The 23,157-nt window shown below is 50.3% G+C and overlaps 1 protein-coding gene across 1 annotated transcript; it reads left to right on the forward strand.

The window, feature by feature from the left end:
- The first annotated feature begins 8,249 nt into the window (after window positions 1–8,249).
- Pcif1 (phosphorylated CTD interacting factor 1) lies at window positions 8,250–23,053 on the forward strand. Its single transcript, XM_004663816.2, has 17 exons — window positions 8,250–8,381; window positions 13,397–13,551; window positions 14,712–14,854; window positions 14,942–15,066; window positions 16,057–16,194; window positions 16,470–16,600; window positions 16,715–16,869; window positions 18,370–18,517; window positions 18,596–18,679; window positions 18,867–18,966; window positions 20,153–20,315; window positions 20,761–20,933; window positions 21,063–21,149; window positions 21,230–21,414; window positions 22,089–22,182; window positions 22,273–22,448; window positions 22,542–23,053. The coding sequence occupies exons 3-17, from the start codon at window positions 14,731–14,733 to the stop codon at window positions 22,771–22,773; spliced, it is 2,115 nt and encodes a 704-aa protein (XP_004663873.1). The 5' UTR covers window positions 8,250–8,381; window positions 13,397–13,551; window positions 14,712–14,730; the 3' UTR covers window positions 22,774–23,053.
- Window positions 23,054–23,157: the final 104 nt, after the last annotated feature.

Genomic DNA, 23,157 nt, shown 5'->3' on the forward strand with positions numbered 1-23,157 from the left:
CAGAGGTAGGAGGATTGCCATGAGTTTGAGGCGACCCTGAGAATACAGAGTGAACATTCCATGACAGCCTGGGTTAGAGTGAGACCCTACCTCAAAAAAACAAAAAAAAAATTATATATATATATATATACACATACATACATACATATGTATATATACACATACATACATATTTATTATATTTATATATATGTATGAATGAACATTAAGAGAAATGCTTATTGGGCAGTTTGGTGAGCATAGTATATACATGTATCCAGACAGCAGCAGACATTACACCCCTAGGGCTCATGACTACCCCTGTTGTAGGTTTTCAGTATCAGGGATGTATTCCCTCCCATGGAGCAGGCCTCCAGTAAAATTAGAGGGCAGTTGGTTTCCTTGAAAACAGACATGCCATTATTGCACCCGGTGGCTCATTTGGCCTAATTGGCCAAATATAGGTCTTGCAGTGTCCACTGTTGAGTATCTTCACTGGTGATTTCTCTCTCTCCCATTTGCATGTGTTTTGTATTGTGATGTTCCTCAGCTAGTTGAACCTTCTCAGTTAGAACCCATATGTTCCAAAACCCTTCAGCTGGGACCAAACTCAACCGGCTGGCCTCTCCTCTAGGTCACATTGTCCTCTGATTTCAGACATTCAGGAAGTGACTGTCACCCTGTCTTCTTTTTTCTTTTGGAGAAGTCTGGAATTGAATTTTGCATGCTCAGCTCCTATGGCTGTAAATAAGTTGGCTTTTGGCTGTCTAGCCTGAAGCATTAGGGTGTCATATAGGGGATATAGGTGGAGGAGGGGACCACTACAGGTATTCTCCACTCCTGTCCTGATATGTCAACCACCACCTTGGGGATGCTGAATGTTAACTTAGAACAGGGAGCAAATGTGGAATCCAAGGCCCTGGTAAGGCCTGCACCTCCCCCATTTCCTGTGTGCTCAGGCTGTCGGGTCCAAACTCACCATCTCTTCATTCCTCATCCTCCTCAGCCTGGGCACAGACTGCCCCTCCCCCTTTTCTGCCTACCTCACCCTCCACTCTTCTCCCAGTATGCAGCCCATTGTCTTCGCCTCTGAAGGCTCCCTGGTGCACCCACCTGCCTGGTACTCTTTGCAGCCTTATCTTCCTGCGCACAAGGCTTGTTTATGTGCTGCTTTCCCCCACATCTCTGTGGGGCTCCTTGAACACAAAGCCTTATTTATCATTTATTCCTGAAGCCCTAGTTAGGACAGGTCTCAACACATATCCGGCCTGAGTGCAGAAATGGGAACATCACACCACATCATACCACATCACACACTTACAGGGTCAGGAAGATCCAAGGAGACGCCTCTTCCCCTGGTCTATTCTTGGCTGAAAGGGCTCTCTCATCTTGTCCCAGATGACTGGAGAAACACTCCCTTTAGAAACAGCACACCAGGATACAAGTCTCTTTGGCCCCCGCTGCCCACTTACCCTAGAAACTGTTTTAGGGTAACCGACACCGCAGAACAGGGTCTCTGAGCAGAGCCCTGAAGGAGGCTCTCCTGGAGCCTCCCTTTCCCCACTGGCAGGGGCTGGGAGAGGGGTGACCCTACTCTCTCTCAGCTGCTAAGAGAGAACAAGGGAGTTAAGACCTGAGCTAGAGGGCTGGCTTTGCGATAAAGGCTTTTAAAGGACCCAGGTTCAATTTCCCACATTAGCCAGATGCCCAAGGTGGCACATGCGCCTGGAGTTTGTTTACAGTGGCTGGAGGCCTGGCGTGCCCATTCTCTCTCTCTCACTCCCTCTTTCTCTGTCAAATAAACTTTTTTAAAAAAAATATTTTTTATTTATTTGAGAGCAACAGACACAGAGAGAAAGACAGATATAGGGAGAGAGAATGGGTGCACCAGGGCTTCCAGCCTCTACAAATGAACTCCAGACGCGTGCGCCCCCTTGTGCATCTGGCTAACGTGGGACCTGGGGAACCGAGCCTCGAACCGGGGTCCTTAGGCTTCACAGGCAAGCGCTTAACCGCTAAGCCATCTCTCCAGCCCAAATAAACTTTTTTAAAAAAAGTATTCTTTAAAAAAATAAAACCGAGCTAGAGCCAGGCATGGTGGCACACACCTTTACATCCAGCACTCAGGAGGAAGAGGTAGGAGGGTCACTGTGAGTTCCTTTGAGGCCACCCTGAGACTACATAGTGAATTCCAGGTCAGCCTGAGCTAGACTGAGATTCTACCTAGAAAAACAAGCAAACAAAAACAAAGACAAAACAAAAAAAAATCTGAGCTACTTTGGCTTTTTCACACAGGTTTATCTTTTTAAATATTACTTTGGGGGAGGGGGTTCGAGGTTTTTCGAGGTAGGATCTCACTCTAGCTCAGCCTGACCTGGAATTCACTATGTAATCTCAGGGTGGCCTCAAATGAACTCACAGCGATCCTCCTACCTCTGCCTCTCAAGTGCTGGGACTAAAGGCTTTTTTTTTTTTTTTTTTTTTTTTTTTAAGGAAGAGTCTCTAAGAGGAGGGACAGATCATGACATCAAAATAAAAGAGAGACTTATTGAGATGGGGAGGGGATATGATGGAGAATGGAATTTCAAAAGGGAAAAGTGGGGGAGGGAGGGTATTACCATGGGATATTTTTTGTTTTGTTTTGTTTTGTTTTTTTGAGGTAGGGTCTCACTCTAGCTCAGGCTGACCTGGAATTCACTATGTAGTGTCAGGGTGGCCTCGAACTCACGGCGATCCTCCTACCTCTGCCTCCTGAGTGCTGGGATTAAAGGTGTGCGCCACCACGCCCGGCTTGGGATATTTTTTATAATCATGGAAAATGTTTTTAAAAATTGAGAAAAAATAAAATAAAATTTAAAAAAAGTAAAGAAAGTCTCTCATTGGCCTGGAGCTGACCAAGTAGGGTAGAATGGTTGTCCAGTAAGCCCCAGAGAGTCACCTGTCTGCAGTTCTCTAATGCTGGGATTGCAGCCATGTACTTTCACACCTGCCATTCTTACATGGGAACTGCAGATGGAAATCAGGTCCTCATTCTGTGAGGCAAATACTTCACTGACAGAATGCTCAAGCACCCTGTGAGTTTTTGTTTTTGAGGTAGGGTCTTGCTCTAGCCCAGGCTAGACTATGTAGTCTTACAGTAGATTCAAGCTCATGGCGATCCTCTTACCTCTGCCTCCCACGTGCTGGAATTAAAGGCGTGAGCCACCAGGCCTGGCTCTCCTGCAACTTTTTTTTAAAATTTTCTCTTTCTTCTTTTTTTCTTTTTTGTTTTTTTGAAGTAGGGTCTCACTCTAGCTCAGGCTGACCTGGAATTCACTATGTACTCTCTGGGAGGCCTCGAACTCATGGTGATCCTCCTACCTCTGCTTCCCAAGTGCTGGGATTAAAAGCATGCAGCACCATGCCCAGCTATTTTCATTTTTATTTACTTATTAGAGACAGAGAGAGAATAGGTATGCCAGGGCTCTAGCCACTGTAAACGCAGATACATATGTCACCTTGTGCATCTGGCTTACGTGGGACCTGGAGAATCGAACCTGGGTCCTTAGGCTTCACAGGCATGTGCTTTAACTGCTAAACCATCTCTCCAGCCCTCTCCTACAACTTTTTTTTTTTTTTTGGTTTTTCAAGATAGGGTCTCACTCCAGCCCAGGCTGACCTGGAATTCACTATGGAGTCTCAGGGTGGCCTCGAACTCATGGCAATCCTCCTACCTCTGCCTCCCGAGTGCTGGGATTAAAGGCATGTGCCATCACACCCGGCTCTCTCCTACAACTTTTAATGCTGGCTATGTAGTGAGTTTCAGGCCAGCCTGGGCTAAAGTTCTAACCCCCACCCCCCAAAAAAAGGAGGCTGGAGAGATGACTCAGTGGTTAAGACACTTGCCTGAGAAGCCTAAAGACCCAGGTTTGACTCCCCAAAACCCACATAAGGCAGACACACAAGGTGACGCATATGTATAGGTGGCACATGTGCATGCATCTGGAGTTCATTTGCAGTGGCTAGAGTCCCTGGTGTGCCAAGTCTTTCACTAAAAAAGGTGGGGGGGGGGTGAAGGGATGGCTTAGCAAATAAGGTGTTTGCTTGCAAAGTCAAAGGACCCAGGTTTGATTCCCCAAGACCTACATTAGCCAGATACACAAGGGGACGCACGCATCTGGAGTTCGTTTGCAGTGGCTGGAGGCCTTGGCATGCCCATTGTCTCTCCCTCTTTCTTTGTCAAATAAATAAAAATAAAATAAAAAAGGAAAAGAAGCCGGGTGTGGTGGTGAACACCTTTAATCCCAGCACTAGGGAAGCAGAGGTAGGAGGATCGCTGTGAGTTCAAGGCCACCCTGAGTCTATAGAGTGAATTCCAGGTCAGCCTGGGCTAGAGTGAGACCCTACCTCGAGAAAACAAAAAGAAAAAATTAAAAATATATATATATTTTTTTATTTGAGAGAGAGAGAGACAGAGTGAATGGGCATGCCAGGGCTTCCAGCCACTGCAAACTCCAGATCATGCATCTGGCTTATGTGGGTCCTGGGGAATCAAACCTATCTTTCCAGGACCTCCCCCAAAATTTAATAGACATTGTAGTTGTACACACTTATGGGGTGCAATGTGACATTAAATACATGAACACCATATGTAATTTATGATTTCTTTGTGTTGGGAACATTGAAAACCCTTTCCATCTGAGCAAGCATGTATATACATCGGTTTTTACATGGAGGCAGGGCTTTGACCCAGTTGATACTGGGGTCTTCAAAAGTCCTGGCTGTCTAGTGAGGCTTCGTCTAGAAATGTTGTTGAAATACTTGAGTCACAAATCTTTGCTTAGGTCACCTCATCTTGGGAGTGACCAGCTCCAGGCTGCTGGCGGACACTGCCAGAACAGGCAGCGCAGTTTTCTTGGCATCCTAAAGGACCCCTCCTTGGTATTCTCACCACAAAAGCCAGAGAGAGCCTGGAATAGAAATGGGGGGTGCCTGAGACAGTCACTCAGCCCTGGCCTCAGTGTGGTCTGTCTATGGTCAACAAATATGCATGGTCAGCACAGCGCTGGGCAGAGGCGGTATGGGGAGGAGGCCCAGCCCCACCCTTAAACCGTCCACAGTCTGTTTGGGGGGTGGAATTTGGGAAAGGTATAGCATGAGCTATGGTGGGAATACAGAAGAGGAGCCTGACGTAGACAGGGTGGTCAGGTTGGTAAGGAGCTCAGGGAAGGCAGGCTGTGTGGTACAAGAGGCATTGAAGGATAAGTGGGGAGGAAGATTGTTGCAGTCACCTTTTCATTGCTGGGACAAGACACCTGACCAAAAGCAGCTCATGGGAGGACAGGTTCTTTTATTATTATTTATTGTGTGTGTGTTTTTTCCCCCACTTTAGGGTCTCACTCTAGCTCAGACTGACCTGGGATTCACAAGTCTCAGGGGTGGCCTCTAATGGTCATCCTACCTCTGCCTTCTAAGAGCTGGGATTAAAGTGATGCACCACCACACCTGGCTAGCTCTGGGTTTTGAACCCTAGCAATGCATAAACTGGTATGGTGGCAAGAGCCTGTAATCTCAGGAGGTAGAGGCAGTTAGGATCTGAAGTTCACGATCATTCTTGGCTGCACAGGGAGTTGGAGACTAGCTGGGATACATGAGACCCTGCCTTTAAAAAAAGCCAGACACAGAGCTGGAGAGATGGCTTAGTGGTTAAGGCAGTTGCCTGCAAAGCCAAAGGACCCAGGTTTGATTCCCCAGGACCCATGTATGCCAGATGCACAAGGTGGTGCATGTGTCTGGAGTTTGTGGTGGCCAGAGGCCCTAGCTGCCCATTCTCCCTTCTTGTCACAAGCTAGGAAGTAGCAACAAGGAGCTAGCCCCTGAACAGCCAATGGGGCTGGATTGACTAGTAAACCTCAAGCCCCACCCCCAGTGACACACCTTTTAGCAAGATGATACCTCCCACCTCAGGCTATGGGGACATTTTACATTCAGACCACAAGGGACAAATGCAGAAGCAAGGAAGTGACTCTCTCAAGTAGAAGAACAATTACCTTAAGGGGGGGAGGGGGGCTCTGGTTGGCCAGAACCTCTGCCTGAGTGATGCTAACCCACCTGTCCACTTTGCCGCGCAGCTGTGCCTTATCTGATGTTTGCTGCTCTTGTCTGTTGTCAAGGTTGTTTCTGAGTTTAAGGTCTCCTCAGACTTTCCACTACCTAAATCTAAGTTCAAGAGGTCCTGGTGCGTCTATTCTCTCCCTGCTCGCAAATAATAAAAACATTTGGGACTGGAGAGATGACTCAGCGGTTAAGGCTCTTGCTTGCAAAGCCTTAGGACCTGGGTTCAATCATCCAGTACCCACATAAAACTAGATGCACAAAGTAGCACATGCATATGGAGCTCTTTTGCAGTGGCTGGAGGTCCTTGTGTACCCATTTTTTTCTCTTCTCTCTGCACTTGTATATAAAAAAAGAAAAAAAAGTTAAGCCAATGACGCCCACCTTGAATCCCAGCACTCAGGAGGCAGAGGTAGGGGGAATCACTGAGTTAAGGCCAGCCTTGGGGCTACAGAATGTGTTCCAGGTCAACCTTGGCTAGAGACGCTATCTCAAAAAAAAAAAAAAAAAAAAAAAATCCGTTACATCATAGCTATCTGAACTTGGCTTTATGCCCCATTTTTTTCCCCCTCACGGTAGGGTCTTACTCTAGTCCAGGCTGACATGGAATTCACTATGTAGCCTCAGGCTGGCCTCAAACTCACGATTCTCCCACTTCTGCTTCTGGAGTGCTGGGATTTAAGGCAAGGCGTGCACCACTATGCCCAACTGCTTATACCCATTTTTATAGAATGAGTTCCAGGTCAGCCTGGGCTAGAATGAGACCCTATTGTAAAAAAAAATTTTAATGTATTTGTGAGAAAGAGGCCGAGAGAATATAAATGTGCCGGCCAGGGCCTCTTAGCCACTGCAAACTTGGTCCAGACACATGCGCCACCTTGTACACCTTGCTTTTTTAAGTGGGTAGTGGGGATATCAAACTCTAGTCTTCAGGCTTTGCAGGCAAGCTTAACCGCTAAGCCATCTCTCCAGCCCTTTATCCCCATTTCTGTCCTGACCTCTGTTCATGTGTAGATTTGAAGTAATGATCCCTAAGGACAGGTCTTGGATCAAACACCAATGAACAAGAAATTTACTTGAAGCCGGGCATGATAGCCTCACCTCAGTCCATTCTCAAGCTACCGTGGGTTGGGTATATTTACCTTCCCTGAGTCTAACACCTAGTTTAACACCTTCAAGGTCACAACATGCTGGAGGTTTAATCTATTCTAGCTCCGTTTTTAATTGACCTCCCTCCCCCTCCCGGCCCTAGTTCCCCAAGCGGCAGGCAGCCAGCGTCATGGAATATCCAAGGCTGCCCATCTAGGGCATGTGCAGTGCCAGTCCAACAGCAGGTGGCAGGCAAACTTATCTTGCTCTCAAGCCAAGCACGGGGAGATCGGCTTACTCAGGAGGCCACAAGTGGGTGGAGCCCTGGAAAGGGGTACCTGCCTTTGCCGGGTCTCCAGCCATGCTAAGCTTTGCAGCAGTGCTGGGGATGAGCCCACGGCCTTGCTCATGGGCTGGGCAGATGGCTTGACTTCCATCCCCAGCCGTCCAGAGAGGCTCGAGTGAGGAAGTCCCTCCCGGTCCACCTGCTTAGCACTTTCCCCACGATTCAAAGCCGTCTTCATCATGAACGAAAACGGTGCCATCTTCCCACCCGGGCCCAACGCTGGGCTGCTTCTGCTCCGGCAGCAACTGGATCATCTTGGAAGGTCAGACTTTGCAGGCCAAGTGGACCCCGGAGAAGGCATCCCGCCACCAACCTCCCTCCGACACCCACCCCGGGGAGCAGCAGGGAGACTAGGACCCAGGCGCCCACTCCGTCCAGGGCACCTACGTCACCAGGAGCCGCCTCCGCACTGGGACTGCGCCAGAGACGCCCCCTCCCTAGAAAAAAAAACCCAACAGCCTCATGCGCCCTAATATACCCAGCCAGCCCACCGGCACCCGTGGGTGTGTCTCGTCGGGGAAACTGAGGCGCCGTTCGTGATTTCACCCCTCTCTCCGTCTATATCCTGGGGACAAAGGCGAGGCTAGTTTGCTCATTCCTAAGTGCCACGCGGGACAACAGGGAAGCTGGGGAGGAGGGGGGGGAAACCCGAAAGCAATCAAGATCTGGGGAGCCAGCCAACACTGCCACACTCAAGATGGCGGCACGGCCGCGGCGAGGTCTCTCAGAGGCGGTCCCGACGCATGCGCAGCGCGGAGTCCCGGCCCGGGACACAAGATGGCGGGCGCGGCGCTGGGGAGGGCGAGGCGGAGGCGGCAAAACGGGCGGTCGAGCAGAACGTGCAGCCGCGTCCCCTCGAGTCCGCTTCGGGCAGGTAAGCGCCCCAGGAAGCCGAGGTTCCGCTGCGAGTCGAGCCGGGGTCCGGGAGTCCGATGCTGCACGGCGGAGGGCCCCCTTCGGCGCTTTCCGCTCGGGGCTGCCGCTCGCTCGGGTGTCTTTGGCCGCCGCCATCTTAAGAGCTGCGGGTGGACAGCCCGGCCCATGGCCGGGGTGAGTAAAGGTGGGCCCGGAGAGCGCGGGCGGAGCGGCCTCCAGGGTCCCCTCCGCTGCCGCCGCCGCCGCCGCCTTTGTGTCGGGCTCCGACTCCGAGTCGCCTCAGCCCGGGGGGCGGGAGCGCGCGGCGGGGCGGGGGGCGGAGCCCGGGAGATGGGCCGGCGCGTGCGCGCGCGCCACACAGCCCGCCCCCGCAGGGGCTGGGGGAGGGGCGGCCGGGCGCGCGCGCCGTGTTACGTGTGTTCCGCCTCGCGCACGCGCGTCTCCTCCCCGGCACCCCGCGCCTGCGTACTTCGCAAGCCCCTGGGAGCTCCTCCTTCCTGGCCCAGAGCATTGTGATTGGGTCAGTGCTGAGATCCTCCCGCCCCATCTCGCCCACCTATCCCGGAATCTGATTATTTTCCTTCTGGCGGGGTTCCGGTGGTTGCGCAGATACTGTTGTGTTTTTTTTTGTTGTTGTTGCTGTTCTTACGCTCTGCTACGCGTCTCCAGTTTCGGTATGCCTGGGGGTCGGGAAGGCACTGGCCAAATAAAGACATTTACCTAACCAGAGCCACTGTCTCGCTGCAAGTGGTGGTTCCGGTTTCTAAACCGGGAGACGACCGAAGGACCTTGGGACTGATCAACTACCAAGCTACTACTTGTGGCCACAGACCTGCTGCACTTATCTCAGCCAGTCTATTTTTATTTTTTTGTGGTGTTGGGATTCGAATCATGCCTGGCAATCACTGCACCACGGAGCCACACCCTCAGCCCTTAGCGATTTTTTTTTTTTCTATTTTGGAAGCAAAGCGTTTTATTACTAATTGTTTCTATTCCAGGCTGACCTGGAACTCACTCTTACCCAGCTCAGGCTGGCCTGAAGCTCATGACAATTCTCCAGCCTCCCTCAGCCTCCCGAGTGCTGAGATGAAAGGCGTGAGTACTACGCCGGGTTTCCTTAGCAATTTTTGTAAAATTAATTTTATTTATTTATGAGAGACCGGGCGCGCCAGGGCCTCTAGCCATTGCAAACAAACTTATGTGCATCTGGCTTGTGTGGGTTCTTAGGAATCAAATATGGGTCCTTAGGCTTCGCAGGCAAGCACTTTAACTGATATACCATTTTTTCATTCCCCTTTAGCAAATTTGAATTTGGTAAAAATTTCAAATGGTATAAAGTGAAAAAATAACTCATCTTGATTGAATCTTGCTCAGAATGCATTAAAGTTACAGAATCTTACCGAGGATGGTGGTGCAAACCTGTTTTACTTTTGTAGCGCCTTCTCTGGGGTGTGGTTAAAGTTTTAATTATTTATTTTATTTTATTTATTTATTTATTTTGGTTTTTCGAGGTAGTGACTCGCTCTAGTCCATGCTGACCTGGAATTCACTCTGTAGTCTCACGGTGGCCTCAATCTCACAGTGATCCTCCTACCCCTGCCTCCTGATTGCTGGATTGTTGGGATTAAAGGCAGACACTACCACACCTGGATTAAATCTTTTTATTAATTTTTAAAAACTTTTTACAAGCCTCCATATGATTCTGTAACAGCCAGTTCTGGAAATTCTGTGAGGTATCCATGTGGCACTTGTCATACTGCCTGACTGGTGCATCTATGTCATATTTCTTTTGAGTTGTGTATTTTATTTTTATACAAGCAGAGAGAGAGAGAAGAGAGACAGAGAATGGGCTGAACTCGAGATGCATGCACCTCTTTGAGCCTCTGGTTTTATTATGTGTGGGTACTGGGGAATCAAACCTGATCTTTGGGCTTTGCTGGCAAGTGCCTTAACCCCTGAGATTGCTCTCCAGACTATAAATTCTTTTTTTCTTTTTCTTTTTTTTTGAGGTAGGGTCTCACTATCCCAGGCTGATCTGGACTTCACTATGTAGTCTCAGGGTGGCTTTGAACAGCAATCTTTCTACCTCTGCCTTCTGAGTGCTGGGATTAAAGGCCTCCACCACCATGTTCGACTACAAGACATTTCTTAAGATAAATGTTTTTCAATAAAGATGAATTAGATGTGCCTATGTGTTTGCATGTTTTTTTATTTTTCTTTTTCCAAGACACGATTCTAAGAAGTTACTCATTGACTAGGTGTGGGTAGCTTAGGGTGGTGACCCAGATCTACAGTATGTGTGCTTTGTTCACTTTTCTTGGGTCTCTGGGTACTTTGGTTGGCAGGGCCAATGTGCAAAATAAAGTCATGGGCACCTTTTTGTTTTTAATTATTAATATCCAGACATAGTCCACTTAAGGAAGATGCTGAGATGGAAGGACCACTGAACAGTAGCTGTAGACCAATCTGGGCAATATAGGGATAGCCATCTGACAAGAGAAAAGGGCTGGTTATGCTGGCCCAGTCCTGTTATTGGAAAGCTTGAGAGGAGGATCAGAAGTTCAAAGTCATCCTCACTTCAATGGGAGTTTGAGTCTATCCTGAGCTATATGAGACCCTATCTCCAAAAAAGAAAAGAGAGGGCTGGAGAGATGACTTAGCGGTTAAGGAGTTTACCTGCAAAGTTAAAGGCTCTGGTTCAATTCTCCAGGACCCACGTAAGCCAGATGCCCAAAGGGGCGCCTGCATCTGGAGTTCGTTTGCAGTGGCTGGAGGCCCTGGCGTGCCCGTTCTCTCCCTCCCCCTCCCCTGCCTCTTTCTCTCAAATAAATGAGACATATTTAAAAAAAGAAAAGAAAACTATATATAGGAGCTAGGCATGGTGGTGCACACCTTTAATCCTAGCACTCAGGAGGCAAAGGTAGGTGGATCGCCGTGAGTTTGAGGCCACCCTGAAACTACATAGTGAATTCCAGGTCAGTCTGACCTAGACTGAGACCCTACCTCAAAAAACAAAAAACAAAACAAAACAAAAAAAAACAACTGTATAGCTCGGTGGTGGAGTGTGTGTGCACGCACACACGCACTTTATGTATTTATTTGAGAAAGAGAGAAGCAGATAGAGAATGGGTCTTCAGCCACTGCAAACAAACTCCAGATACATGCACCACCTTGTGCATCTGGTTTATGTGGTTCTCAGGGAATCGAACTTGGGTCTTTTGGTTTTGCAGGCAAGTACCTTAACTATTAAGTCATCTCTGTACCCTGTCAAGCTCCCCCCCCCCCCCCCCCCGAGGTAGGGTCTCTCTCTGGTCCAGGCTAACCTGAATGGAGGCTGCAAAAGAAGGGTCATCATGAGTTTGAGACCAGTCTGGGTTTCATTGAGTTCTAGGTCAGCCTGGGTTAGGGTAAAATCCAGACTCAAAAAACCGTCTGGCGTGGTAGTGCATGCCTTTAATCCCGGCTCTCGGTAGGAGGTAGGAGGATTGCTGTGAGATCGAGGCTACCCTGAGTGAATTCCAGGTCATCTTGGGCTAGAGTGAAACCCTACCTCCAAAAGCCAAAAATAAATAAAAACCCAACAAAAGCCAGGGCATGATGGCTTAAGCCGTTAAGCCCAGCACTCGGGAGAATTCCTGTGAGTTCAAGGCTACCCTGAGACTATAGAGTGAATTACAGCCTGCGCTAGAGTGAGACCCTAGCTTGAACCCCCCCCCCCCAAAAAAAAACACTATAATTTTTAGTCTGGGTGTGTAGCATAGTGATAGGAGTGTTTACTTAGCATCTCCAGAACCTGGCTTTGAGCTCTAGCATTGAAAGAAAATTTTAAAAAATTTTTTAAACATTTATTTATTATTGCAAGTAGAGAGAGAGAGAGAGATTTGGATTGGGGAGGGAAAGAGTGAGTTTGCCAGGGCCTCCAGTGGCTGCAAATGAACTCCAGATGCATTGCATGCGCTACCTTATATATCTGGTTCACATGGGCACTGGGGAGTTGAGCCTGAGACCTTATTAACCACTAAGCCATCTCTCCAGCGCCCCCCCCGCCCCCCCTCAGTGTTTTTTGATCAGGCCCAGTGGCATAGGTTTGTAATCCCAGCAGGAGGATCACATGTTCCATGCCTGCCTAAAATGCAGATTGAGTCAGATTAATTTGGGCCACACCTTTAATCCCAGTACTGGGGAGGCAGAAGTAGGAGGAGTTTGAGGCCACCCTGAGAGTGACTACATAGTGAATTCCAGGTCAACCTGGGCTCCAGTGAAACCCTGCCTCAACCCCACTCCCCAAAAAAGAAATTAAAACAAGGGTTGGGGACATAGCTTAAGTTGTCCAACATGAGCAGGGCTCATATAGCCTCCTATCCTCAATACTACCAAAAGAAAAAAAAATTCAAACCAGGCATGTTACATATGCCAGCACTGGAGAGCTGAAGCAGGAGGATCAATTCTGAGTTTAAGGTCAATTTGGACTACTTAGCAAGACCTGCCTCAAAAGGCCAAGAGCAGCGGGGCGTGGTGGCGCATGCCTTTAATCCCAGCACTCAGGAGGCAGAGGTAGGAAGATCACTGTGAGTTCACTGTGAGTTTGAGGCCCCCCTGAAACTCCATAGTGAATTCCAGATCATCCTGGGCTAGAGTGAGACCCTACCTCGGAAAAAAAAAAAAAAAAAAAAAAAAGCCAAGAGCAAGGGATCTAACACAGTGGAAGGGTGCTTGCCTAGCATGCACAAGACTCAGGGTTCCATCCCCAGCCCTGCAGAAAAGATTTCAGGATGTTGACATGAGAGCATTAAACCTAGCTAGCACTGTGTTGATCATTGTCCCTCCCCGCGCCCCGTAGCCATTGGTTAAAAGACCATGTTGACAAACTTATGGGTTGGCAGGTTTGAGAAGTACCATTTTCTTTCCTTGAATCACCACATCCCCCCAGTGTGACTTTGTCTCTGTTGCTATCGTCCCTACCCAGCCACATTCACAGATCAGTGACTCACTTTTCTTCCATTTACTCTGCAGCTGCTGACATAAGGAGTCCCCGAGGCTTCTGTCACCTCCACTGCTGACGAGTCCACCCACCTGTGCTGAGCCTTCTCGCAGGTCTCCCCTTGCCTGTGAGGTCAATCCAGCCGGAGAAGAAAACTCTCTCATGCTAGTGTTGCAGACCCTAGAGGGTGAGAGAAAAGGGGACCTTATTCAGCCTTGAAACCCATGGGCTCAGCCCCCAAGATCTGTTCTAAGCCTGTAATCAAAGCCCTATGTCCTGTTCTGCGATTTCACCTGCCAAGCTGTACTGCTAAAGTAACCATTTCCTTTCCAAATTAACAGATGCCTGTGACTAAGTGTACAATAAAATTATATTCCAGTGATTCCTATGATGTTGTCAACAGCCAATCAGGGCTCCTGATCAGCATGAGCTAATCAGTGTGGCCATAATGAGTGGGTAAAATTTCCACATGCAAAGAAAACTGTCTTTTGGACTTATTTTGAGTGACGATTTGATTTCTTGTGGGTGTTGTGACATGCTGAAAACAGCTTTAGCATCAGCAGTCTGATTTCTGGTGGAAGCTGCTTGCCCGTTGAGGCTTACACTGGGCGTGCTTTGGTGGTAGCAGTAGGCATACAAGTCTGAAGGGGCTAGCCTCCTTGCTGGTGTTAACAGTGTTTACCTGGGATTCTGAAGGACTGAATTGCGGTGCGCAGGTGCGCTGGTTTCTTCAGCAGCAGATTGCTTCCTGCGCTGAAGTATATAATGAGCCTTTAGATTCCTTCTCCTGTCTCCCGCAAGGGGAGAGGTTACCAGTCCTTTTTGTAGGAGTAACTAACTTCTCAAATCACACCCTGTTCTCTGTTTGGCACCCTGTTTCCCAATTGGGTGTTGTGTGAATATCTGCAGAATTAAAGAGCTCCTGTTGGGTCCAAGTTACATGCTGAGCTCTGGTGAGAGACATTGAACCCAGTGTCTATTCCTAGAAGCAGTGATAGTCTAATAACAGCTCCGGTTGTGTATCTGGTATCTGCATGCTAATGCGCAGTGTCATGGCACTGAGAAGGGGCCATGTAATGTGGACAAAGAAGTCCGCAGTCAAGGAAGACTTTCTGAGGACGTGCATCCAGGAGCAAGTCAGGCAGAGAATCAAGGGAAGGAGACTTTAGGCAGGAGCAACAGGAGGGTGCCCATCTTCCGGTTGGACCCAAGTGCTCCTGTGGCACCAGCTGGCCCTGCAAGATTGGACTGGGTTGGGTTTCATCCCACCTGTGCATATTCCCAGCCCTTGCTTGTAGCTGTAACTGGTGGGTGCGGTGTTGATGCTCTCGGTCCTCTGTATGGCAGGTCCCGCGTGGGTGCTGAGATGGCCAATGAGAATCACGGCAGCCCCCGGGAGGAAGCGTCCCTGCTGAGTCACTCCCCGGGCACCTCCAATCAGAGCCAGCCCTGTTCTCCAAAGCCAGTCCGCCTGGTTCAGGACCTTCCAGGTACTGGCAGGGAGCGGTGGTGGGATGGGGCATCAGAAGGGTGCTTCAGGAGCGCCCTGACCCTGGCTGGGTTGCGCTTGTTTGCAGAGGAGCTGGTGCATGCAGGCTGGGAGAAGTGCTGGAGCCGGAGGGAGAATCGTCCCTACTACTTCAATCGATTCACCAACCAGTCTCTGTGGGAGATGCCCGTGCTGGGCCAGCATGATGTGATTGTGAGTGCCAGCCTAGGGCAAGCATCTCAGAACAAACCATGGCATGCAAACCTTCCTCAGTATGTACCCTGAGGAGCTAGGTACCTAGCCATGTGTTGACGCCTGCAGATACTATGTCTAGCAAGACAGTCCCTGGCTCATGGACTCTGTAGTCAAGTGGGACACTGGCAAGTGAACAGATGGTGACAATGATGTAGCATAGTGAACTTGTAGGTGTTGGGCAAAGCAGATCAGACACACACATTCCCCCCCACCTTTGTGGTGTGCTGAGTCTGTGAGGGGCTGGTAGGGTTGTAGCTGTGGACTTGTAGGCAGAGTGGTCGTGGGATATTTTAGACCCTGGTCTGGGGAAGGGAAGAGTGCAGAAAAATTTTCACTGAGAATCAGTGTTTAAGGTGAGGCCGGCTACATGCAGGGCTAAGCAGGGAGAGGAGCTCTGCACCATTCTCTGCTAGGCTGTGGGCTTTGGGTGCCTCCTTAGCTGGAGCAGCCTTTACTATGCAGTCAAGTAGTCCCCCCCCCATTTTGCAGGTGAAGACACTGAGGTTCTGAGGGGGAGGGGGACGTTACTGACCCAAGGCCTAAAGCTGGTCGCAGGCAGAGCAGGATTTTCACCTTGCTGTATGTACTTTCCGAGCTACACTAGTCATTACCACACCAAGGCTCTATCCACAGAGCCTTGTCCTTTTGAAAACAAGTATTTGCCATTCCCCTCTATTCCCATGTTCATTCTTTCCTCAAGGTACTGCTTTCATACCATATTACGATGATACAGACTCGTGTTGTAATCTCAGTGGTGAAGTAGGGGTTAGCTGGGCCTTTATGAAGCTTTCAGGTTGCAGGCAGGAACAGCCCAGTGTTCACCTGCCTCCCAGCTCTCTGGCTGCTGCTGTGAGGAACAGAGACAGGGTGGGAAGGCAAGCGGATTCTGAAATACTGGGGCTCTTAAGCTGCTGCCCCATTATAACTCTGCTGGTCTCCCTCCACCAGTCGGACCCTTTGGGGCTGAATGCAACCCCACTGCCCCAAGACTCAAGTTTGGTGGAAACGCCTCCTGTTGAGAGCAAGCCTAGAAAGCGACAGCTCTCAGAAGAGCAGCCAAGTGGGAATGGTGTGAAGAAACCCAAGGTGAGTGTCCAGGACTCTCAGGGCCTGGCTGGTAGGGTACAGTATTGGAACCTAGTTGCTAAGTGTGCTGACTTGACATGTTTCTTTTTTTTTTTTTTTTTGGTTTTTCGAGGTAGGGTCTCACTCTGGCTCAAGCTGACCTGGAATTCACTATGTAGTCTCAGGGTGGCCTCGAACTCACGGGGATCCTCCTACCTCTGCCTCCCGAGTGCTGGGATTAAAGACGTGCGCCACCACGCCCGGCTTTTGACATGTTTCTTATTCTCTTGCTCCAGATTGAAATCCCTGTAACACCCACAAGCCAGTCGGTGCCCAGCTCCCCCAGCATCCCAGGAACCCCAACACTAAAGATTTGGGGTGCATCCCCTGAAGATAAGCAGCAGGCAGCTCTCCTCCGACCCACTGAGTGAGTCCCTGCTCATTGGCTTGGATGCCTGTTGTTGATGGCCAGCCTGCCCAGGACTGTGGGGTATGGTGGTGGTGGGCAGGGCATCTTCAGTGCTCCCGTCTGTGCCCCAAGGGTGTACTGGGACCTGGACATCCAGACCAATGCTGTCATCAAGCACAGGGGTCCTTCAGAGGTTCTGCCCCCACATCCTGAAGTGGAGCTGCTTCGCTCTCAGCTCATCCTGAAGCTTCGGCAGCACTACCGGGAGCTGTGCCAGCAGCGAGAGGGTAACTGTAAACCCCCCCCCCCCCCGATCCTCAGCCCCCTTGCTTTCCTCTGCTCGCGAGAGCCAGAGCTTCCCCACTTGGGTTCAAGAGTGGGAAGGGACACCTAATGTTTTAGAGCATGTGTCATGGAGGGGAACAGACCTTTTGCCAATTCTGGGCTGCACTATCTGTTGGGCTTGTTACACTTTGGTCTCCACATCTGTAAGATGGGGACCGTAATAGTTCTTACACAAAGTGTGGCTGGAGTTACTGTTTGCCAGGTACCATCACCTCACTTCTCATTTACATGTAAAATCGCATAAAAATGCCAGGGAGATGACTCAATGGGCAAAAGTGCTTGCTACAAATATGAGGACCTGAGTTCAATCCCCAGCACCCATTTAAAAAGACAGGCATAGCTGTGCGTGCCTTTACCCCAGCACGGAGTGGGGTGGAGAAAGGAGGATTGCTGGGGCTTATTGGTCAGCCAGTCTAGACAAAAATCAGTGGGCTCCAAGTTCAGTGGGAGACTGGGCAGGCACCCATTGTCTGGAGTGATGGAGGACACTCAGTGTGTGCGTACACAGGTGCACATGCATTCAAAGAAAAGGAATTAACACAAAAGCCTAACAGCAGGAACACCTGAGGCTGGTCTGTAGCTCACTTGTTAAGTGTTTCCCTGCCACACATGAATCCGAGTTCAGTCCGCCAGACTGCATCAACTGACAGTGAAGGGAATGGCATGCTGGTGCATCTCAACATTGGAGGGGCGGAGGCTGCAGGATTAGTACATAGTGAGTTGATACACGAGAGTGATATAAACACACCACCATCATCAAAACTTCAGGGTTGCCTACACCACATTATTCTACGGCATAAGTGAAGTGGAAGTACTCAGTACACTGCAGCTTTATGTTTTATAATTGGTAAATAAACATGCTTAATTTTGCTGAGATATAGACCCGTCTCCCCTTCTTTACAAAATTCAATGATTTACGTCTGGCATGGTGGTCCACACACACCTTTGGAGGCTGAGGCAAGAGGATGTTGATTTTCAGGCTTCAAGAAACAACCTACTCATGATCAGTACACTTGAGAGATGGGGTGTAGAAGTGCTTGGGGCTGAGGTGATGGCTCAGCAGTTAAAGGTGCTTGCAAAGTCTGCCAGCCTGGGTTCAATTCCCAGCACCCACATAAAGCCAGATGCAAAGTGGCACACGTGCTTGTGACCCCAACACATTGACAGTGGGAGGAGCCAGAACTGGAAGCTCTTGGGCCAGCTAGCTAGTCTGACATTCCTTTCTAGCCTGGCAGTTTGTTTGTGGCAGTGCAGTCCTGCCTCAAAGAAGATGGAGCACACCTCAAAGCTGTCCTCTGACCTCTACACGCATGCCACAGCATGCACCCACACTAAAAGTGCTTGAAAATAACGGGCCACATCCTGTTTACTGCCCCACTGGTGCCAGTCCCCAATGGAACCTGTTGACTGCTCTGAGTGTCAGCAGCTCTCCTATCCTGCAGGCATTGAGCCTCCTCGGGAATCTTTCAATCGTTGGATGCTGGAGCGCAAGGTGGTGGACAAAGGATCTGACCCCCTGTTGCCTAGCAACTGCGAACCGGTCGTTTCACCTTCCATGTTTCGTGAAATCATGAATGACATTCCCATCAGGTATAGCTCCATAGCTCACTTGCTTGGTCCTTATGCCGCCATATGTTGAAGGGTTCTAACTCTACCTGTTTCTACTAGGTTATCCCGAATCAAGTTCCGGGAGGAAGCCAAACGCCTGCTCTTTAAATACGCAGAGGCTGCTAGGCGGCTCATCGAGTCCAGGTTTGGCTTTCTACCCCACACAAAGCGGGTCCAAGACCACAAGGGTGTTAATGATCTGGCTTGTGCTCCAAAGATGTGTTGGAAACCTAGGGGTCAGAGCCCGAGATGCTAGTGCTGTGCTGGGAGGAGCACACCGAGAACTAGGCGCTGTACACAGTTGAACCCCCTTTTTGCTTCGGCCCTGCAGAAGTGCATCCCCTGACAGCAGGAAAGTGGTCAAGTGGAACGTGGAAGATACGTTCAGCTGGCTTCGAAAGGACCACTCAGCCTCCAAGGAGGACTATATGGTGAGTGCCCTGGGGTGGGGCTGGTTGAAAGGCTTCGCGGCCCTTCCTCCAGGAAGCCTCCTCTCCCACCAGCCTGCTGCTGCTGCCAGTGCCTGTGGTGCGGCGTCGCAGCCCTTGACGTTTGTCAGGCCTGACTTAGACCCGCAGAGGTGTGCCTCTGGGCGCCGGGTTTTCTCCCAAAGGACATGCTCATTAACATCTTTCACTTCGGCCCCTTGCAAACAGCTGCCTTTTCTTCTTTTTTGAGGTAGGGTCTCAGTGTAGCCCAGGCTGACCTGGAATTCATTATGTAGTCTTAGGGTGTCTTTGAACTCACGGCGATCCTACCTCTGCCTCTCGAGTGCTGGGATTAAAGGCGTGCGCCACCACGCCCAGCTTTGCCTTTCCAACTTGAAAAAAGAATGTTGAGCATCTCCTTGAGTAGATTTTTTGAAACAGTTTGAGAAACTGTTTTTTTTCTTATGTGTCCACATTAAAGTTAAAAGCCACCATCAGATTCTGTCCCCTACTCAGTGTGTTCATAACAATCGGTTTACTGGCCAAAACCAATCACTTTTTTTTTTTTTTTTGAGGTGTCTTACTCTAGCCCAGGCTGAGCCTATCACTTCTTAAATCTCTTCACAGTACTAGCAATGGGCTTTCTTTTCAGGGCTCTTTTTAACAAAGACAAGGTTTTACAATAGTAACTGTGCACCTGATATGTAGAGTGACAAAGGTAGATGTATTCACTAGGCAAAAACTCATTTTCACTGTGTGATTCACAGTGTGAGTCAGCAAAGTCAAAAATGCCAAGTCATTCTTGCAAGTAGCTAGAAGTTCAACCTTTAAGACTGTACCAGCTAAGTTCCCTGTGTTGTAATCATGAATGTTATAAACTGGGATCCTACCTGGCTTGTCTGTTTCTCCACTAGTTCTGACAGGCTGTGGCAGTGAGCCAGCAACAAGAACTGTTGGCGTACACAGGCCAGGGTTGGGTTAATCCTGCCGGGGAGTGACACTGACTTTCCTTACCGGCCTGCATGCTGTTCCGTGTTCCCTTGATAGTTGAGTAAGAGTCAGACACGGCTCATAAGTAGCAGACCGTTTCAGAATGGACTGCTGAGAGTCCAGGAGCCTGGCAGTTGTTACCTGTCAGCTTCACAGAGGCTCTTTGGCCCCAAGTGTTCTGACCTGGGGTTTCCTTCAGGATCGCCTGGAACACCTACGGAGGCAGTGTGGGCCCCATGTCTCAGCTGCAGCCAAGGATTCCGTGGAGGGTATCTGCAGTAAGATCTACCACATCTCCTTGGAGTATGTTAAGCGGATCCGAGAAAAGCACCTGGCCATCCTCAAGGAAAATAACATCCCAGGTAGGGACAAGGTACTAGGGAGCCAGGTGAGATGCCATTGAGTCTGTATCCTAGTCCCTGAATGGAGAAACAAGTGAACCCCACAGGGAGAGACTGGTTTGGGGAAGCCCGTATGTTTCCCAGCAACATTTAGGGCAGAACTGGCTGCCCTTTGGGGTGGTGGCATTCCTTTGGGAAATGATGAGAAAAGAAGATCCAGAAGTTGATGGATACTTCTGTTGCCTACTTGTCACCAGGCCTAAGGCTGGCATATGGGTCTTTCAGCACACTAACCAGGCTACCAGTTCCTGCTTTGCCAACTGGCTGGTTTGGTGGTTTTTGTTTTTTTTTTTTTTTTTTTAATTCCTGAAACTAAGTTAGTTTACTGATCTGTATAAAGTACCTGGCAGAGGTGCCGAGGCTGTCCAGAGCAAGGGTGGTCCCTTACTGCTGTCCCCGTCCGCAGAGGAAGTAGAAGCGTCAGAGACAGAGCCCCGCCTAGTGTACTGCTACCCAGTGCGGCTGGCTGTGTCTGCTCCGCCCATGCCCAGTGTGGAGATGCACATGGAGAACAATGTGGTCTGCATCCGGTATAAAGGAGAGATGGTCAAGGTCAGCCGTAACTACTTCAGCAAGTTGGTAAGAACTGGGAAGGAGGCCCCTAGTGGATGGCACAAGTTGGGGATCTTCCTTGGCTAGAGTCCTCAGCAGGTGGCCAGGGCCGCAGGCATGAGCCCAGTGCTGAAGCCACCGCTTTCTGTTCTGCAGTGGCTCCTTTACCGCTACAGCTGTGTTGATGACTCTGCCTTTGAGAGGTTCCTGCCCAGAGTCTGGTGTCTTCTCCGACGGTACCAGGTAAAGGCCCTGGGGTACTGGGAGACTTCCTGGAGGGAGCAGGAAATCCAAGCCTGACACTGACTATGGCCACTCTGCAGATGATGTTCGGCGTGGGCCTCTACGAGGGGACTGGCCTGCAAGGATCGCTGCCTGTGCATGTCTTTGAGGTCCTTCACCGACTCTTTGGTGTCAGCTTCGAGTGTTTTGCCTCACCTCTCAACTGCTATTTCCGCCAGTACTGTTCTGCCTTCCCCGACACAGATGGCTACTTTGGCTCCCGCGGGTGAGGGCCAGAGGCTGCTGCCGCCACCACCCCACATACACACCTGTGCCTGGGAAGCCATCCTCCAGAGCACAGGCCCCTTAGTTATTGCTTTCCTAATGCTTTAGGACTTGGGAGTAGCTGTAGGAGTAGCCCCTCTCTTCACCCCTACCAGCTGTGGGACCGTGGACATGTTCCTTAACCTCTGCAAGCCTCTGCTCTTCTGGTTGTAGCCAGGCACATAGCAGACACCTCCTAACCTGGCCTGTGGACTTCTCAGTGGGTTAGCTCAGGTTTGGAATAGGCACACAAGGCTCCAGGTGCTGGAGTGATGTGTTGAGGCAGACCTATAGTCTCAGAACTAGCAAGGGTGGGGATAAGCACAGGTGACATAGAGATAAGGTAAGCTATCTCTAGTAGGAAGAAATGGCCAGGCTACAAGAGGGAAGCTATGGGTGTGGCTTTGAACTCCAGATCCTCAGCTTGGTGTCAGGGGCACCCATGTCTGAGCCTGTCCTCAGGTACTTTTTCAACGGACATAGGTATACCTTGTACCAGGCCAAATAAAGGGCCAATGTTGCCTTTGGCCTGCCTGTGGTCATCTCTTCATTGTGGCTGCCTAGGATAGGGGCAGCGTCTGTATCTACCTGGGGGACTAGGTGCTGTGTGGTTCGAATGCTCTGCTCTTTCTGCAGGCCCTGCCTGGACTTCGCCCCGCTGAGTGGGTCCTTTGAGGCCAACCCTCCATTTTGTGAGGAGCTCATGGATGCTATGGTCTCTCACTTTGAGGTGGGTATGCCACCACTGACAGGAAGGCAGAATTGCCAGTCCTCTGGAGGGCAGCCCCTCACATCCGCCACCCTGTACCCTTTCCCACAGAAACTGCTGGAGAGCTCACTGGAGCCCCTGTCCTTCATTGTGTTTATTCCTGAGTGGCGGGAGCCCCCCACACCAGCGCTCACCCGAATGGAGCAGAGCCGCTTCAAACGCCACCAGCTGGTCCTGCCCGCCTTTGAGCACGAATACCGTAGTGGCTCCCAGCATGTCTGCAAGAAGTGAGTGCCAGGGAGGCAGGGGAAAGGAGGGCCAGGCTGGCAGGCAAACATGCCAGGCCAAGCCCTGCCCTGAGCACCTGATTTTGCCCACAGGGAGGAAATGCATTACAAGGCCGTCCACAACACAGCCGTGATCTTCCTGCAGAATGACCTTGGCTTCGACAAGTGGGGGCCAACGCCTGAGCGGCTGCAGGAGCTCACCACTGCCTACAGGCAGTCAGGCCGAAGTCACGGCTCAAGCTCTTCCTCCTCCTCCTCCTCGGAAGCTAAGGACCGGGACTCGGGCCGGGAGCAAAGCACTAGCCGAGAGTCCCTTCCCACTTAACATACCCTGCAGGGAGGAGGAGCCCCACTGTGGGGACTCAGGCCTCTGGGGACTGAGCGAGCGGGGCCCAGGGCCCTCCCCTGGGATGGTAGCAGGACTTAAGCTGCCGGTGACATAGGAATATAATGGCTCTACCAGGGCTCTCCCTCCCTGCCCCTACCCCACTTCAGACTCACCCCAAGACCCCTGTATATATAGGCCCATGCCTTCCCAGCCCCGCACTGACCCTGTTGCTGCCTTGTTTCATTTGTAAAAGGAAATACAGAAACTCCTCCAAGAATGTGTGAGGGTCTTGAGGGCAATTCAGGAGGCTGTCTGGAGCTACTCTGTGACCAAGCCATGCCATGTCTAGGTGCACCTGTTCATGCCCCTTAGGTTTTCACA

Source organism: Jaculus jaculus, chromosome 8, assembly GCF_020740685.1.
Source record: "Jaculus jaculus isolate mJacJac1 chromosome 8, mJacJac1.mat.Y.cur, whole genome shotgun sequence".
Classification (NCBI taxonomy): domain Eukaryota; kingdom Metazoa; phylum Chordata; class Mammalia; order Rodentia; family Dipodidae; genus Jaculus; species Jaculus jaculus.

What these genes read in the sequence shown, in the direction of transcription:
- Pcif1 (XM_004663816.2), top strand. Translation starts at nt 14,731, where the DNA reads ATGGCCAATGAGAATCACGGCAGCCCCCGGGAGGAAGCGTCCCTGCTG. An exon ending in CCTCCAAGGAGGACTATATG is followed by an intron (nt 18,967 to 20,152) that starts GTGAGTGCCCTG and finishes GGTTTCCTTCAG; the next exon opens with GATCGCCTGGAACACCTACG. An exon ending in GGCTACTTTGGCTCCCGCGG is followed by an intron (nt 21,415 to 22,088) that starts GTGAGGGCCAGA and finishes CTCTTTCTGCAG; the next exon opens with GCCCTGCCTGGACTTCGCCC.